General features: G+C 57.4%; 2 protein-coding genes across 18 annotated transcripts in view; one reads left to right on the top strand and one right to left on the bottom strand.

The window, feature by feature from the left end:
- The window catches only part of DNASE1 (deoxyribonuclease 1), a 53583-nt gene extending 52337 nt beyond the window's left edge, over positions 1-1246 (top strand). For all 17 annotated transcript variants that reach the window (XM_082713244.1, XM_082713241.1, XM_082713242.1 and 14 more), the window contains 4 exons: positions 30-142; positions 217-371; positions 638-734; positions 899-1246. In XM_082713244.1, coding sequence (XP_082569370.1) covers positions 30-142; positions 217-371; positions 638-734; positions 899-952 — 419 coding nt within the window. In that variant the 3' untranslated portion in view covers positions 953-1246. The remainder of the gene's footprint in view (positions 1-29; positions 143-216; positions 372-637; positions 735-898) is intronic.
- TRAP1 (TNF receptor associated protein 1) overlaps positions 1167-17193 on the bottom strand; it is a 51065-nt gene continuing 35038 nt past the window's right edge. The window contains exons 7-18 of the mRNA XM_082713206.1: positions 16112-16221; positions 15475-15548; positions 14578-14733; positions 12617-12737; positions 12156-12225; positions 9563-9710; positions 7613-7798; positions 7060-7198; positions 6395-6480; positions 5646-5791; positions 1716-1788; positions 1167-1436 (exon numbers count right to left, since the gene is read on the bottom strand). Of these exons, the coding sequence (XP_082569332.1) occupies positions 1335-1436; positions 1716-1788; positions 5646-5791; positions 6395-6480; positions 7060-7198; positions 7613-7798; positions 9563-9710; positions 12156-12225; positions 12617-12737; positions 14578-14733; positions 15475-15548; positions 16112-16221 (1411 nt within the window). The 3' untranslated portion in view covers positions 1167-1334. The remainder of the gene's footprint in view (positions 1437-1715; positions 1789-5645; positions 5792-6394; positions 6481-7059; positions 7199-7612; positions 7799-9562; positions 9711-12155; positions 12226-12616; positions 12738-14577; positions 14734-15474; positions 15549-16111; positions 16222-17193) is intronic.

Below are 17193 nucleotides of genomic sequence, written 5' to 3'. Positions count from 1 at the left end.
CGCCAGGGCTGAGCAGGAAATCTCCACAGAGGTCCAGGAGTTCGCCATTGTTCCCCTCCACGCGGCCCCCCTGGACGCAGTGGCAGAGATGGACTTGCTCTATGATGTCTACCTGGATGTTCGGCAGAAGTGGGACCTGGAGGTGAGTCCCCGGCCCCAGGCCTTGGGGGTATATGCCGTGTGCCCCCCGGCCAAGTGGCTGCCATCTCCTGCTAGGACATCATGCTCTTGGGCGACTTCAACGCTGGCTGCAGCTACGTGGCCCCCACCCAGTGGGCCTCCATCCGCCTGCGCACAAGCCCGGCCTTCCAGTGGCTGATCCCTGACACTGCGGACACCACGTCCACAGCCACGCACTGTGCCTACGACAGGTAGGCAGGGACGGACGGGGTCACCTCCAGGAACAGCCTTGACTCCTAGATTCAAGGTCCCAAAACCTAGGTCACTCACCTAGGTGAGTAGTCTGGGGGCCTAGCACCTGGGTTAGGGGAGGGGCTCCCAGTCCCTCAGCCCAGCAAGGGCCTGATGGACTCCCAACAGCCCCACTGCATGACCTTTCCCAGACTAAGAGATGGGGGGTGGGGGGAGGACGGGTGGCCAGCCCTGGGGCTGACAGGGACCACCTTGTGCGTGGCAGGATCGTGGTGGCCGGAACAGTGCTCCAACACGCCATCGTTCCAGACTCGGCTGCCCCCTTTGACTTCCAGGCTGCCTACGGCCTGAGCAACCAGCTGGTATGTGTCCTTCCCTTCAGCTCCCCTGGGGCTCTGGCCTGCACCCTGGGGACTTGCGGTTGTCTCTGCTCTGTGGACCGACAGAGAGCCGTGGGGGCCGAGCAGGCAATCCCATGTGCAGAGCTGGTCGTGCGTCCCCGTCCTCACTGGGCGCTTCCCCACAGGCCCAGGCCATCAGCGACCACTACCCAGTGGAGGTGACGCTGAAGAGGGTCTGACGTGAGCGGAGCCTGGGACGCAACCTCCCCCCACTACAGCTTTGCCTGTCCTCGTGCTCACGCATCCGGGCTGAGGACCTGCCCTGCACATGGCGTCACGGGAGTGGCCTGGTCACACCCTCTGCCTCCGCGGTGTGTGTGGGGCTCACGGCAACCCAGCGCCCTACCTACCCTCACAGTCCTGACACCGGTTCATCGCTTAGGTTAACACAGGTTTTTAAGTAAAAAATGCTTTTAAGTAAATAAAGCTCATAGCGGGTGTTGTCACAGGTGGCAGCACCTCCTTTCTCCGTGGCTGGTCTCAGCTGCCTCTTTTTCTCCATCACCTCCGCTGCAGCCCTAGTCCCTGCGGGGCGATGGGGCCCTTCACCCCGGCAGCCCCTCAGTGTCGCTCCAGGGCCTTGACAAGCAGGTGGTTGAGGCGGCCCACCATGGGGCGGAGGTCATCCACGAGTCCTGCGGCGATCATGGCATTCTCGTAGATCTGAGAGGGAGGGGAAGCCCGTCAGTGGGAGGACACGGCCCTGCAGGGGGTAGAGAGGAGGAGCACTACTCCTCCCAAGACGGGGCTTAGGAGTGCCTGGGAGGCTCAGTTGTTCAACTCAGGTCATGATGTCAGGGTCCTGGGCTCAAGCCCCACATCGGGCTCTCAAAATCTTCACAAAAGAATGGAGCAGGGTTTTAGAGGCAACAGGTGCCCCACTTCAACAGGCTACCCGGGCTCACAGAACAGGCGGGTTCTCTCAGACCCCCCGGGACGCACCTGATCCACCAGCAGCTGCGCCAGTTCTGGCTCGCTGTCCCGCAGCTGACTGAGCTTCCTGATCAGCGCGTGTCTGGGGCACAGAAAACACCAGAGTTAGTGCGAGGGCCTCTATGTTGTGAGGACTCTTCTGAGGTTGGGGTGATCTGAACCTTCAAAAAGGTGTAGTAGAATGGTCCTAAGAAGAAAACACAGATAATGTGAATTCCAGATGCTACACCAAGAAAAGCAGGAGAATTCAGAGATTTGATCTGCAAATACAGCAGGTACCAAAGTTAATATATGAACAAGACATTCGATATCAGAAACCCTACTTAATCCATACATTTAACAGATTACCTTAGTTCAGGTAACTGAGTAAGTTTGTAAGCACGGGGACAACAGCCCGGGAAGACCATGCCTAAGTGTTAAAGCGTATTTTAAGGCTGCAGTGATTGCACTGCGGGCTCTGAAAAGTGAAAAGCCAACATCGGGGCCCTTGTGGAGGCCTCTTGATCGCAGGGTCCTGATCTTCCTTAATATATACGTATTAAAAAACTACAGCACTAAAACAAAAAATAGCATTTTGGGGTACCTTAGGGGGCTCTGGGTTAAGTGTCTACCTTCAGCTCGGGTCCTGACTTTTGGGGGTCCTGCCTCTCCCTCTGCCCCACCCCCTGCTCATGCTCCCTCTCTCACTTGAAATAAAATCTTTGGAGAGTGTACAAGAGGTAGGGTAGTCGGCCAAACACCCAGAACACTGCTGGATTTCTAGTAGATTCTATAAATCAAAAGAAATACAATCATTTAGAAGAAGAAAATTTCAGGACTGCTGAAGCTGAGACAAAACACACAGAGGTCAAAAAGGGAGACTGGAAACAGCATGAGGAGAGCATTTCTGCACAGGAGAAAACACCATAAATCCCATCTGACCTTACTCATATGCAACCTACATCAAAATTGGGAAGTTTTTGGTAAAACTGAAGGCGCTGAAGAAATTGAAGCGCGTCTAACTGCCACAGAGGACTGTGGGAATCCGCCAGCATGGGCGGGGACGCTGCCCTGAGACGCAGCGGCCCATCTCAGAGCACCGTGTCTGGCAGAACCGCTCCAAGGCCACCGGCAAATGCGCGCCCCTAATGTGGGCCAACGGGAGACCAGGGTGCAAGGGAAAGGTGGCTGTGAGTTCCTTTGGTTCTTCCCATTTCTGGACCAGATGAACATGTTACCAATTTTAATAGCAACTGAAATTTCAAAATAGTCTCTGGCAACAGAAACGAGCACCTGGGACAGCCACCCCACAACACCATTCTTGGGCTGCCACGAAGGCCAGTCCGGGGGGACCAGCCACAAGCCACGTCCAGTCTCACCCGCTGACTCCGTGTCTAGTCATCTGGCTCACGAAGCGGAAAAGGAGCCTTCTTCCTCTCCCCAGCAATCTAAACAAAATTTTATGATTATAAAACAACATGGGAACGCCTGGGTGGCTCAGTTGGTTGGACGACTGCCTTCGGCTCAGGTCATGATCCTGGAGTCCCGGGATCGAGTCCCACATCGGGCTCTCAGCTCCATTGGGAGTCTGCTTCTCCCTCTGACCTTCTCCTCGCTCATGCTCGCTCTCACTGTCTCTCTCTCAAATAAATAAATAAAATCTTTAAAAAGAAAAAAAAACATGAAAAAAGTTATGATAATTAAAAATAGTAAAGCACACAGCGGTGCCTGGATGGCTCCGTGAGTTGAGCGTCCAGCTCTTGGTTTTTGCTCAGGTCATGATCTCAGGGTTACGGAATCGAGCCCCGTGTCTTACTCTGTGCTCCACAGAGCCTGCCTCAGGTTCCCTCGCCCGCCCTCCTCTGCCACTCTCATGCTCTCTGAATCTTAACAAACAAAAACAAAAAAACGTATAGAACAACTTAAGACCAGAATCCAGGAAAAAATATATATATTTACATATATGTTTACTTAGTATAGTAAGTATATATACTCTAAGCCTAGAGAGGTTTGCTTTTTGCTATTTTCTAACATTTTGATAACTTGGCACAATTTCATTTAAAAATTACTGTTGGGACGCCTGGGTGGCTCAGTCGGTTAAGCAGCCAAAATTGTTGGTTTGGGCTCAGGTCATAATCTCAGTGTCATGGTATCGAGCCCCAGTGCTCAACAGAGTCGGCTGGAGATTTCCTCTCCCTCTGTCCCTACCTGCACCACGTACTCCCTCTGTAAAATAAATCTTATGAAATCACTGAGTACAAAATCCCCCCAAAAGTTTTCATATACAGCTGCAAGTTAGAAGATGAAATTTCAGGGCACCTGGATGACTTGGTTGTTAACCTTACCTGCCAGGGTCCTGGGATTGAGCCCCACAACGTGCTCTCTGCTTGATGGGGCCTGCTTCTCCCTCCCACTCCCCCTGCTTGTGTTCCCTCTCTCACTCGCTCCCTCTCTCTCAAATACCAAAAAGGGGGGGGGGAAGACACCAAAATAAACAGATTTAGCATGTTCAGGGATGAGAGAATAGACATACAGATGCCAATTCATTCAAAATTGACTTGGAATCTCAATCAAAAGCTGAACTGTGCACACGCGTGTAACCTGTCAGGCCACCTCGTACAGCGCAGATGTGCAGGAGGGAAGATACCCTTCAAGGGAACTAAGGGGAAGGTCACTGAACACAGACCTGCGGGGAAGACCGTGCCCTGTGGCCATTGGACAGAGCCGTCCAGGCGGGTCAGCAGGGAGAGGACAGGCATGAGCGGCTCAGGTGTTCATGTGGAGCGAGATACGATGACTCTTACATCCCAAACCAATTAGAGATGGACTAAAACCAGCCCCAAAGCCAAAACATTAAAACTTTTAGACAGAAATGTTAGGAGAATACATTCAAGACACGGATGAGAAAGATTTCTCAACAAGACCTAGAAAAGCACCAAACACAGACCTGTAGCACGGTGGGTGCGCAAAGTGGGCAAAGGGGTCGTAGGGCTCAGACTCCGCTGTACGCTCACGGGATGAGCAGGACCGCACAGTGACGGGGTAAAGGACATCGTGGCAAGCACGTGGTCGTGTCCGTAAATGTCAAATCATTGTGTGTCTAAAACTGACCCCGTATGTCAACCAGACTTCACATTAACGAGTTTTTCTTTTTTTAATATTGACTTCGTTAAAATTAAGAACTCCTCAGAACACATCTTCAGGCAGATGAAAAGACTGGAAGATGTAACTGAGAAAGCGCAAACTACAAGAACAACAGGACAAAGGACAGTCTCGGGCGTGTCATCAGAAACCCAAGCTGAAGGACACGGCGCGCAGGGCCGGGGGCCTCCCATGCCAGCTGCATGCAGCAGCAGCAGCGTCTCCTCACCCCACAGAGGCCACCGGGGCAGGTGAGCCTCAGGCAAACATGGGCAGGGCCAGACAGGACACAGTGGTCCGAGCAACCGTCCGAGCAGCCCCCAATTGAGAACGACCCCCAAGTCGAACAGGAAAGGCTGCATCACGGCACAGAGGCAGAGCCCTGCCTGTTACTCTGCCCGGACACGAACGCCCGCCCGCTCCTCCGGCCACCGTCCGCTGAGAAGTGAAGGAGGCACGACCTCAGAAGCACATGCCTGGGGACACCCAGAGCTGTGTCCAGGACACACGACAGTCAGACTAGAGCACAGTGAGGATCTCTAAGTCTACAGTGAGGGCTGTGGGGCGGCTGAGGAGGGACAGGCGACACCAGGATAGCAGGACACGGGGGCATCCAGCCGCCAGCACTGCGGTGTTCTAGAACCTCCCACGGGGGCCGGGGGGTGGGGGAATAAACAATGTAGTTGGATCACACAGCTGGTATCTGTAGTTCTCAAACCGCCCGGAAGCCCTCTGCCCTTGGTAGGTGTCAGGCGTGAGCGGCATCACTGCGCAGGGACGAGTCATAGGTGCCCTGGGTCCACGGCGCCGGGAGCCTACCTGGGGTTGATCTCCAGTGTGGGCTGCAGCAGCTGAGCGCGCTCCTCCTGGCTCTTGGCCAGCTGCTGCATGCGCAGGAAGTGCCGGGCGGCCCCCATCTCCAGCACAGTGATCATGGCAGGGTGGGTGTCCAGTCGCAGAGTCACCTACAAGCAAGGCCGGGGACCGGGTGAGGGCACAGCGGGAGGTAGGGGGGCCCTGGGGTTGTAGGGCCTTGACTGGGTCAGAAGCTTCCCCAGGGGACAGCAGAGAATGCAGGTCTCTGGGGACACCCTCCCCGCCGCCCCGCACCACTGAGAAGGGAGCGGGAACTGCAGCCACATCAAGTTCCCAGGACAGAATCCTGAATGGGGACTCCCTCCTCCCGTGTCCCTCACAGCCCCCGGTTTCTCATGTATCAATGGCTGTCCTAGGGCCATCCTGCCTGGCTGCCCACGCCCCTTGGCCTCACGGGGGCCACTGACGTCCTACGACTGTGGGGAGCCCTGCAGGCCCACCCACCCCGATGGCCTGAGCCCCCTTCCTGCAGACCACGCTCTCACCAGCCCTGCCCAAGACGCTCCCAGGGGACTTGGCGTCCTCCGGCGCACTGCCTCCCCCACGTGTACGCAGGCCCTGGGAGGAGCAGCAACATGCCCGTCCCCAAGCCAGACCCTGGTGTCCCCCGCCACCAGAGAGCACACACGAGGCCAGCCACTCAACCGGCAGCTGTGGGGTCACGGAGGTGGCCCATCTCTCCAAGTCCTCACCTTCACATTGGTGACACGTGACCCCAGCGCGTTTCTCATCCAAGCCATCAGGTCCTCTGTCTCCTTCTCTGACAGGCGGTCACCGGCTACGGGGAGCAGAAGGGAGGGAGCCCTGAGCTGCTACGGGCAGCCCCACCCCCTGCGATGGTCCCAGGTCCTGAAACTCTTCTGCCCCGCTGCGGGCTGCAGGAAGGCTCCCTCCAGCCCCTGCTGGCCACCAGCACAAGGACAGAAGCTTCCCAAGAAGCTCTTCGCCTAAGGGCGAGCAGCTAGAACGACCTCACAGAGGACTCTCCTGGGGGCGCGGGGCTGGCTGAGCCGGCAGAGCATGCAATTCGTGCTCTCAGGGTCACAAGTCCCAGCACCACGGTGGGTGCGGTGCCTACTTTAAAGAAAGGTCACTTTCAGTTGCCTGAGACTCGTGGAATTTTGTAGGAGTTTTCTCAGAAGGATGATTTCTCATTCTCTCAGGAAACCATGCTGGACGGGGCACGGGAGGGGTCCTGGGATCTAAACGGAAGCGGCTCCCGACGGCTGCTTCTGTGCAGGCTGGGGACCCCGGACACAAAGAAGCAAGGAGGACCCCACGTCCACAGCCCCTGGGCCTGCCTCCCCACGCACCCGGCCACCGCCCACGCCTGGGCCCAGACAGAAGGAGAGCTGACCTGGGTCCCCGGCCTCCAACTTCTCCTCCTTGTAGTGGTCAACGACGATGTCTGTCTCCACGGAGATCAGCTTCTTCCTGTCGAACTCGCGGAGGTGCAGCAGAGTCAGCTCATCAAACTGCTCGTAGCAGAACAGAACCTATGAGGGCCGGAGGATGCGGCGTTGGGCCTGGGAACCTCTGCCCGGGACCGGGGAGGGGACGCAGGAGGTGCGGGCGGGGTCTCACATCCAGAAAGGCCACACCGGAGACCCTGGGGCCTCCTGAGCCGCACAGATCGCACAGGTTCACTAGACGGCCCTGAGAGGAGCCCGGGCTCTCTCAGAGCAGCAGGAACAACGACTCCACCGAGGAACCCACGTCACCCCCAGAGACACGCAAATCAACAGCAGCTCAGCTGGGCCTCCGGGCACCCAGACGTCACCTTGCGCTGCTTGGTCGTCCAATGTCCCGGGGCCCATTCGGAGCCCATCCAGCCACTGTCTGTCAAGCAGAAGACCCTCCTTCGGGCACTCAGACACCGGCAGTCCGGCCCTGGCCCATAGCACACCCACCTCCATGTTTTTCTGCTTCACAGCTTCGTAGTAGGGCGAGTGCTCGGCCAGCTGCCGGCTGGGGGCGCACAGGTAGTAGATGGTGCGGCTGCCGGGCTGCATGCGGCTGGCGTAGTCCGGGAGGCTCGTCAGCTGCCCGGCGGGCAGGGCCGAGGACTCGTACCGCAGCAGCTTCGCGATCTCCTCCTGCGGACAAAGGCCAGCTCGCTTGTTCTGGGTCCTGCCCTGAAGGCCTCCCAACTGCCTGCCACACACCTCGGAAGCCTGTGGCTACGGGAAGGGCTCTGGCCGGACTCACCCCCGCCTGCCGGGCCCAGGGCTGGCGCTTAGCCCCTGGGGGGCTGTGGGGGCTCTGGTGATATCCATCAAGTCCTCCATCGAAAGTCTAGGGAACCCTGCAGAGAACCTTCACCCCAGGTGGTCCAGGTGCCTGGGGAAAGGGGGTTCTCCAGTCTCGTGCTAGGAGTGACCAGACACGTCTGTGGCAGAGACTTGCCCAACCCAGCATCCTCCATTCCAGTCACTGACCCTGCCTCTTGGGCACACGAATGCGGTGCAGAGGCCACATTCGCAGGCTTCCCCACAGCACAGACTAGCCCAAGGAGGGGTCCGGACGACAGCGGGCGTGTACTGAAGGTGGGGGGGTCTGTCCTCCTCCTCCCTGTCCGCTGAAGTCAACGGGCCTGCTGGTGTCCTATTCTCTCAACGTGGGAGGTGCCTGATAAGGACTGAGGAGCGACAACAAGCTGCGGCCTAGGTCCCTGAGGCCACCAGCCCAGATGTGACTTGGGACCTAAACTGCCTAGTCTACACCATGACTTCCCGATTATCTAGCACAGACATGCTAGAGGGGGACACAAGGAAGACGGGAGCCTGTTCAGGGGCGATGTGCGATGAAACAGCACGACGGGGCTGCAAATGCCATACGTGCTGTTTACCAGAAACATGTCACTGGCAGCACACAGACGTTCAGACAGGTCCGCACCAGGAGCCGGGGGGTGGTGAGGGCGTCCTGCCACCAGCCAGCAGCAAGGACGGCCCGAGGCCCAAGCCCCACGGCCTGAAGAACCCCCTGGGGAACCCCAGACTTCGGTCGTGTCCTTCCTCACCTCCTGCTGTTCTGGTGCAGAAGATGAAATCCCGGCCCTGCTTAATGGTAATGGGTGTCTTTTTGGGAGGATGAGAATGTTCTGGAACTGGATGGTCATGGTTGCATTACTTGTGAACATATGGCCACTGAATAGCTCACTAAACTGTTGACCTTTTGATGAATTTGGGGGCAGCTGGGTGGCTCAGTCAGTTAAGTGTCTGCCTTTGGCTCAGGTCATGATCCCAGGGTCCTGGGATCAAGCCCCGCATCAGGCTCTCTGCTCAACAGAGAGCCTACTTCCCCCCACACCGCCTGCCTCCCTGCCTATTTGTGCTGTCAAATAAATAGAATCTTAAAATAAATAAATAAATAAATGCGTGAATTTTATGGTATATGAATTATATGACAATTTAAAACTGGCCAGAAAATGTTTATGGGATGATTAAAGCATTTTTAAGTAATTAAACTGAACTCTGGCCCCAGGGACACTGCATTAAAGGATTTCTACCAATCACAAACGCCCTGAACGCCCTTCCCACCACGAGAAACAGGCACCTTGCCCTGTCCCCTGTCTTATGTGATCTCCAGAGCACCCCAAACTCTTGTGGGAGGAGACCATGCACGCCCACCTCCTTCCAGCATTAGGCCGGGAAGAATCTGGCGCTACATGACACCATAAGGACGCTCGGAAGCGGTGCCAGGCCTGCCGCGTCCTGTGACGGAGGCCTGGAGGCCAAACGCTGCCTTAGCGATCCCTGCAGAGCACCCCACTAGGCCATACTCATGTCCCAGGAGGCTCAGCTTTCGGGCCTCCATGGAGCGTGGCAGCCCAGAGAAAGGCCCAGAAACCCGTATCATACCTTGATTTCCTGCTCAGCGGTGGTCACGATGCCCTCCCTCATGAACAAGCCATAATCTTCAAAAAACTTGGCATATTTTTCGGCATCTTTTTTACTCTGGTCAATGAAGAATTTTATTAGCCTCTGCTGTAGAAGGTCCCGGAGTTTCCTGCAGAACAGAAATGCATTTATCCCACAGAAACAACTTCTAAGATCAGAATGGCAGGAAAAACATTCATTCCCACTAATAATCACAGAAGTGAAAATAACACCATCTTGATGAAACTAAAAAACACGAAGCAAAAATAAAGGGGACCCCCAACAAACCCCAGTTCGGGAGACATGCCCCTGAGAGGCAGGAATGAGAACTGACCCCCTGTGGGGGCCATGGTCTCCGTTCCCACTGCAGATAGCACCTGAGCCCAAGGTCAGCAAGCTCTACGGACTGGCTCTCCGCGGGGGCACACGGAACAGCCCCCGTGCTCAATGGGGAAGACCAGGCTAAAGGAATGTAAAAAGCTGCTGGGCCAATCATCACATCCTCTACCGGTTCTTAAGGACATGGGAAAGTACCTCACGCTGGAAAGAGGAGCAGAAAAATCCCAACACGGAGAGACCGCGGGGTGCGTGTGCGCCAAGCCTGTCCCCACAACCACCTGCGCACTGCAGTGTGTCTCTGGAGATCGCCGGGCACTGCAGCCACCGGGGCTGACACGGCGCATGCTACAGACACAATCAGCTGTACAAAACTCAGACTTTGGGGGGATTGGGGTGTTTACTGTGGCATTACAGAGTGACATAAAATTATAAGCAGCTTCATTAGTGGAATTATGGGTATTCTCATTTCCTTGCCAATATTTTGCTTTTCTTTTACAAAAGCAGTATTACCATGTGTTTCTATAATAACACAGGATAGGGGGCCAACGGTCTCATGTTCCCCTAAGCCCTCCCTCTTTGCTCTTGTCCCCAACCTCTCAGTCCCTCAGGCCAAGGGCAGAACAGAACAGCACCCACACCCAGGGTGGGGCAGCCACAGTGGCTAGGACCGGACATGGAGCCCCAGGAGGGTGATCACGCAGCCCAGTGTGGAAGGTCAGAGCCCACCAAGTGCGGGGGGCACGAGCACGAGGGGAGGGCAGCAGCCACGGCATGGCGGGGAACTGGTCCACGCTCCAGGTTAGGGGTGACAAGAAGCCAATGGTTTATGGTTAAAGACAGCAGCACACGTGGCAAGAGTCAAGACCAATGTCCCAGTGGTGCCGGCAGGTCATCAGAGAGGTCACCAGACACAGAGGCAAGCCGGTGTAGACGCGCACACATGCACACAGACTTCCTGGATTCCTCAGCTGACTGCTAAGAAGCCTGTGAGAAAGGACACCCCAGCAGCATCGGCAGCCCTAGGGCCCAGATCCTGGCTCCTTGCCACCACGCTCCAATCAAAGGAACCAGGGCATCTTCACAGAGTCAGTGGTCCTGGGGTCAGGGCAAGACGGAGGCGCAACACAAGGAAAGCCTGGACTGTCTTGGGCCAGGAGCGACGACGCTGAAAGCAGGGCGCGGGCGCGTCCAAGGGCAGGGGGCCCATCTGGGCAGGCTCCTTCCTGCTGCCCACAGTCGGGGCGTCGAGACGCATGAGGACAAGAACACATCAGAAACCACAAACAAAATGGGTCATCGGTTCCTACAAATAAATTTCAGGTATTTAAAAATGAACACATACTACAACAAATATACACGGAAAGTCCAAGGAAGCAGGGCACTTAGGGGGCTCAGCCGGTTGGATATCTGCCTGTGGCTCGGTTGTGCTGTCAGGGTCCTGGGACCGAGCCCCATGTCGAGCTCCCTACTTGGTGGGGAGTTTGCTTCCCTCTGCCCCTGCTTGTGCTCCCTGGCTCTCTCTCAAAAAAATAAAAACTTAAAAACAGTTTGATGAAGCGACCAGCGGTTCACACGGCTGCAAAATACCACCCCCACGTATGCCGGCTGAATTCCAAAGGGGAAGGACTAAAGTGACACAGACACCTGGCAGACACCCTTCATCACGTGCCACCTGAACTTCCCCAGCAACGGGACGACAACGCCCAAGTCAGGCCCCACGTGCCCGGCTGCGGTCACTGTGCAGCTCCTGCCCCTGGTAACACACGGATTCAAGTCCAGGTGCACCAGTGACCGGCCTCACTGGTCTGGGACTGTTCCTGCAACCATGACCTGGTGGCACCCCCTCAAAAGACAACTGAGGCTGCCCGGGAAAGGTCACGGTCAGTCAGGTGAGCGCCAGCACTCAGGAGCCAGGAGCTATTGCTACAGTCAGGGTGGGGAGCTGAGAAACGCAGCCACCTCCGCCCACAGGAATTACAGAGCGACGTCTCTGAGAGATGAGCGCCTTCATGCTCTCTGTGACCTTCCTGGACCACGATCAGATCCTTCCTAACCGTCGTCCTCTGCCTTCTCTACCTCACAGGCGGCGTGCCTGGCATCTCCCCAGCATGTCCAAATGGGGGTGCATCTCCCCACACACAGCCCCCCAGGCCCGGGCCTGCCGCAGCACCGCAGCACCACACCCTGCCGGGACCCTTGGGGGCAGAGGGGGGCAGCCCCCTCGCCGGCGGCTCACCTGATGAGCGCGCTCTCCTGCAGGAGCTCCCGACTGAGGTTCAGGGGGATGTCCTCGCTGTCCACCACGCCTGCGCGAGACACGGGCCGTCAGGACGCTCGCAGGCCCGTGGCTCTGCCCGGCCCTCACTGCACATCCCTCCGCCTCCCCGCCTCCCCGCCTGTCACTGGGTGACAGCAAACTGGCAAAGGACACGGAGGGGAGGATCAGTGGGGCAACACCTCCTGGCCCCCAAATCCTGCTGATGTCTGAGGCAGACGCACACAACCTGGTCACAGCAGCATGACCAGAGCGGCCAGCGGGAAGCTCCCGAGGAGCAGGAAGCTCCCGTGGGAGGCTGCTCAGCGCCGGACCCCGCACCCACGGCAGACGAGTACCCCCCACCCTCACCGGGAGCCGCGCAGTCCCTGGCCAGCAGCACGGCGGCCCACTCGGCGGAGCTCGGCCACGGAGCCCTGTACCTCGAACGAAGCGCAGCCACTTAGGCAGGATATCAGTGGCCTTGGTCTGGATGAGGACCTTGCGGCTGTACAGCGCGATGCTGGACCCCAACTCCCGGCTCACGTCAAACATGGATGGTTTCTGGGGGCGAGGAGAGAGCAGTGTTGGGGAGTTCTGGGGACGACGCTGAGAACCACCCCTTCCTACGGTGGTCTGCGCCGGGGAGCTGTGGGGCGTGTGCGGGGATGCAGAAGGAAGAGAGGTCAGAAGTCGGAGGCCCAGGGAGGAGCCCTACACGCTCTCGGCAGGGGGAGCAGGGAGTGGGGCTTCCCCGGGCAGCTGCAGCACCCGCCCCTTCCCCCTGGAGGACACTGACGGCAAAGTGCATGTCCCTGTGAGCAGGGCCAAACCCACTGCGGCCAAGGACCAGACACTGCCCACGGGAAAATCCATCTCATCATCAGGCTGGTGTAGGCCCCAGAACGACTTGTCCACTTCGTTTTCAGTTATTTATTTTTCAAATGTTATTTATTTATTTGTTTGAGGAGGGAGGGGCAAAGGGAGAGGGAAACAGAATCCCACGACACATGAGATCACAACCCCAGCCAAAACCAAGAGTCAGATGCTTAACCGACTGACCTGCCAGGCACCCAACTTGTACACTTTTATTTTTCAACTTGTACACTTTTAAATGGCTGTGAAAGCAGACAAAGGTTTCTTATGTCAAAAATACGTGAGGGGCGCCTGGGTGGCTCAGTGGGTTAAGCCGCTGCCTTCGGCTCAGGTCATGATCTCAGGGTCCTGGGATCGAGTCCCACATCGGGCTCTCTGCTCGGCAGGGAGCCTGCTTCCTTCCCTTCCTCTCTCTCTCTGCCTGCCTCTCTGCCTACTTGTGATCTCTCCGCTGTCAAATAAATAAATAAAATCTTTAAAAAAAAAAAAAAAAAAAAAAAAAAAAAAAAAAAAAAAAAAAAAAATACGTGAAATCCATGGGGTGCCTGGGTGGCTCAGTGGGTTAAAGTCTCTGCCTTTGGCTCAGGTCATGATCCCAGGGTCCTGGGATTGGCCCCTGCATGGGGCTCTCTGCTTAGCAGGGAGCCCGCTTCCCTACTACTTGTGATCTCTGTCAAATAAATAAATAAAATCTTTGGGAAAAAAAAATTGTGAAATCCAAATTGCCGAGTCTGCAGTTTCTTAGAATGCAGATGGGCTCCTCTGCAGCCTCTGGGCGTCCCTGCTCTGGGGGCAGGGCTCCAGGACGTGTGTGGCCTATGAAGCCTGAACTAGTCACAATCGTCCCCCAAGCCCTGCTCTAAGCCTGCAGCCTGCACGCACACCACACTGGGACCCGCTGAAACGGGAACTCTGACTCAGGAGGTCCCGGGGGCACTGAGGTTCTGCAGTCCTAACGAGCCCCTGGACACGCTGGCACCGGCGTGCACAACTCAGCAGCGAGGGTCTCACTTTCCAAAAGGGGGAGCCACAGGGCGTTACAAGGGTGGCAATCAGAAAAGGCCAGGAACCTCTTCCAACCCTGGAGCAGGCTTTCCTGTTGCAGGACTCATCAGAGCCTTCGCCATGCAGCTGAGCTGGGGGTCTTAGAGGCCAGGCACAAGTACGGAATGCCCACCAACGCATCAGAGCACCACAGAGCCCCATGTGGCCCCGTGGCTCGGGGGCGCACCCACATGTTGCCCTGAGGGACTCCCCGTGGCTCTATGACAGCCAGGCCTACATGCCTGCACATCTCTGCTCTACCTCAAGACAGCACGCGGGACCCCCTCACCTAAAAACCCTGCTCCCCTAACCGGAGACAGGAATTTTGCTTTTATTCGGATGCTACCAAGTTAATTCTTGGGATGTCCATACTGCTCTGTCCCCACTCAGGGCCAGTGCTCCCGGCGCCCTGGGGGAGGCCCGCCCGCACCCCATGGAGCAGCAGCCCCGGACCGACAGCCGCGCCCCCGCTGCTGGGCCTCACCGTGTCGGGCACATAGAAGACACTCCGGATGTTGAGAGGCGCGTCCGTCCTGTAGTGCAGCGTATAGCGGGGCTTGTCATGGGCCTGAGCCACGTAGCGGTAGAACTCCTCGTGCTGCCACTCACCCACGTCCTTGGGGTCCATCATCCAGACGGCCTGGAAAAGGGGACACAGGAGGACACAGAGGCTCAACGGTGCCCTCCCCACAGAGCTGGGCCGTGGAAGCTGGCCCAAGTGCTGGCAAGTGCACCCGCAGATGACACAAGGCCCAGCCCATGGGACAGAGCAGGGCGGTGGGGCTTGGGGGCAAGCCCCCGCCCCCGACTCCAGCATGGGGAGGAAGGGGTGTTTCACAAAGACGCACAGGAGGCTCAAGAACAAGGGCCCCCTCCCAGGACAGGGGGGTCTGGAAAGGCCAGCCCAGAGGTGCCACGTGCCTGGGGTACATCACAAATACGACAACTGAACGGACAAAGAAACATGTCTAGCCACGGACTGCGACTCTGCCGTAAAAGGAACGGAGAACTGACATGGGCTCCAGTGTGGATGAACCTCAGAACTGTTACGGTGAGAAGCCAGACACAAAGGTCTCGGTGTCTGATTCCACTGATGTGACATGTCGGGGGCAAGGGGAGGAGAGATAGGGAGCGACTACTAATGCAGGCAGATTCCTTTCTGGGGTGAGAACATTCTAGAAGAGACTATGGCTTTGTGAACACATGAAGGACGGCCAAACTGCACATGGTGCATGTGGACAGGACACAGAAGGGTCGGGACCTGGCCTTCCACGAGGGACCCCCACGCTGGGCCTCTGCCAGCGCCACTCAGCCCTGACCCTGCAATGTACCAACCACTCCCCACAGCCACCTGAGCCCGCCAGGCAGCCGAGGGTCTTACCTGCAGGGTGTTCATGCGCCTGCCGTTGAGGTACAAGGGGAAGCTGACAAAGTTACTGTACTTTGTCACCACATCTTGAAAAGACAAAAAACACACACCAACAATGAATACAGGAAGCTTCCGGATACACAAGCGCTCTGGAAGTGACGCAACACGCCAGACAGCTCTGGGCCAGTGGTTTCACGGGTGCGAAGCCAGGCCACAGTAGGGTGACCAGAACTCTTAAAAGAACCAGGGATCTGAGGCCCCAGCCACCACGAGCCACCACGAACCCCCACGCTTTCTTGGTGGCTGACATATGGGAGGTTAATGGTGAATCCTGGAAACCCTCGGCACCTTGGATAAGCACCCGTTCAGCCCCAGCCGAGAAGCCCACCGCGAGGAAGCCCCGCTTTTGTTCTCCGCGAAGCGGGCACAGGCCAAACCCCGGGAAGCATCTTACAACCCAGGGCCTAGGGCGGGGGGTCGACGGGGAAAGCACCGCATGCAACCACCAAGGGTAGAAGACAGAACCCAACCCACAGCGCCAGCAGGCCCGGCCTCCCACAGCCGCATGGAGCCAGCCAGCACAGGCAACCAGCCCGAGCGGCGCCCTAACCACTGCACCCCCCCCCCAACCACCCAGGCTCCCGCTTGCCTCGGACGCGGGCCTCGCTGGCAAACTCCTTGCTGTCTGGCCTGAGGTGCAGGATGATCTTGGTCCCGGTTCTCACTCCCGAGGCTTCAGCGATTTCAAACACTCCAGACCTAAGATGTGGCAAAGAGAAAGCCAGCTGCACACAGTGAGGCTGACAGGGCCTCCACCGCACGTCCAGTCACCCTTCCTGGGACTGTCGCAAGCAGGGCCCAAGCCCACCCGCAGAGACAAACCTAAGCGCCACCACTTCTGAGCCCAGCTGAGCCCCCGGCTGCTGCGTCTCTACCGGGGAGCGTGGCCGCAGGGTGTGGCTCCCCCATCATGTGTCACCTCGTGGGCTCTAGGGTCACCCAAGGTGGTCCCAATGCCGAAAAGAAAGAGCAGATGCCCAGGGACCGCCCCTAACTCAAACTAAGCCCCCTCAACCCCGTGTTTCTGAACCTCAGGCAGAGAAACCATTTTTAGAGAAGAGAGGGGGACGCACCCCCAGAAGTGCCTTGTCAAACCCTGGCCCGTCTCCTCTGAGCGCCGCCTTCTCAGAATTAAACAGAAATGGCAGTTCTGCCTGAGGGAGACGGGCTGGGTCCGAAAGAGCCCCTCTTGTGTGCGCCACCGGTGCCCCACCGCAGACAGTAGACTCTACCGGGAAAGGACTCGGAATGAAGGTTTGAGCCTATTGAAGTGCAAGCCTCCATTTGGCCAAGGTCCAATTCTCCTCAGAGCTTCAAGATTCTTCCCGAACATCCACCCAGCGACCCTGAGAGCCTCGGCCCCCAAGCAGGCGGAACAAGCGAGCCTCTATAAAAGGCCACTCCTCGGGCCTGAGCTGGCAGGGGAGGCGCGGGCAGGCCCATGAGCCAAACCCAGGAACTCCCACAGAACGGAGTCCAGCGAGGCCGCCCTGGAGCAGAGGATGCCTGGTGCCCGCCTGGTCCTAAGGCCAGCGACTCTCAAAGGAGCCCCACCTGGCACAGGCCACACTCCAGAGCACAAGGATGAGGGACAGAAGGCATGGGCCATCTGCAGGGGAGAGAGTAACCGGCTGCCCAAAGAGTGCAGTTCCGGCTTCACACAGGAAGCCC

Source organism: Mustela nivalis (genome assembly GCF_964662115.1).
Source record: "Mustela nivalis genome assembly, chromosome: 19".
Taxonomy (NCBI): Eukaryota; Metazoa; Chordata; class Mammalia; order Carnivora; family Mustelidae; genus Mustela; species Mustela nivalis.
Note: the sequence above shows the minus strand (reverse complement) of the source record. Positions and strands in the feature narration are given on the sequence as shown.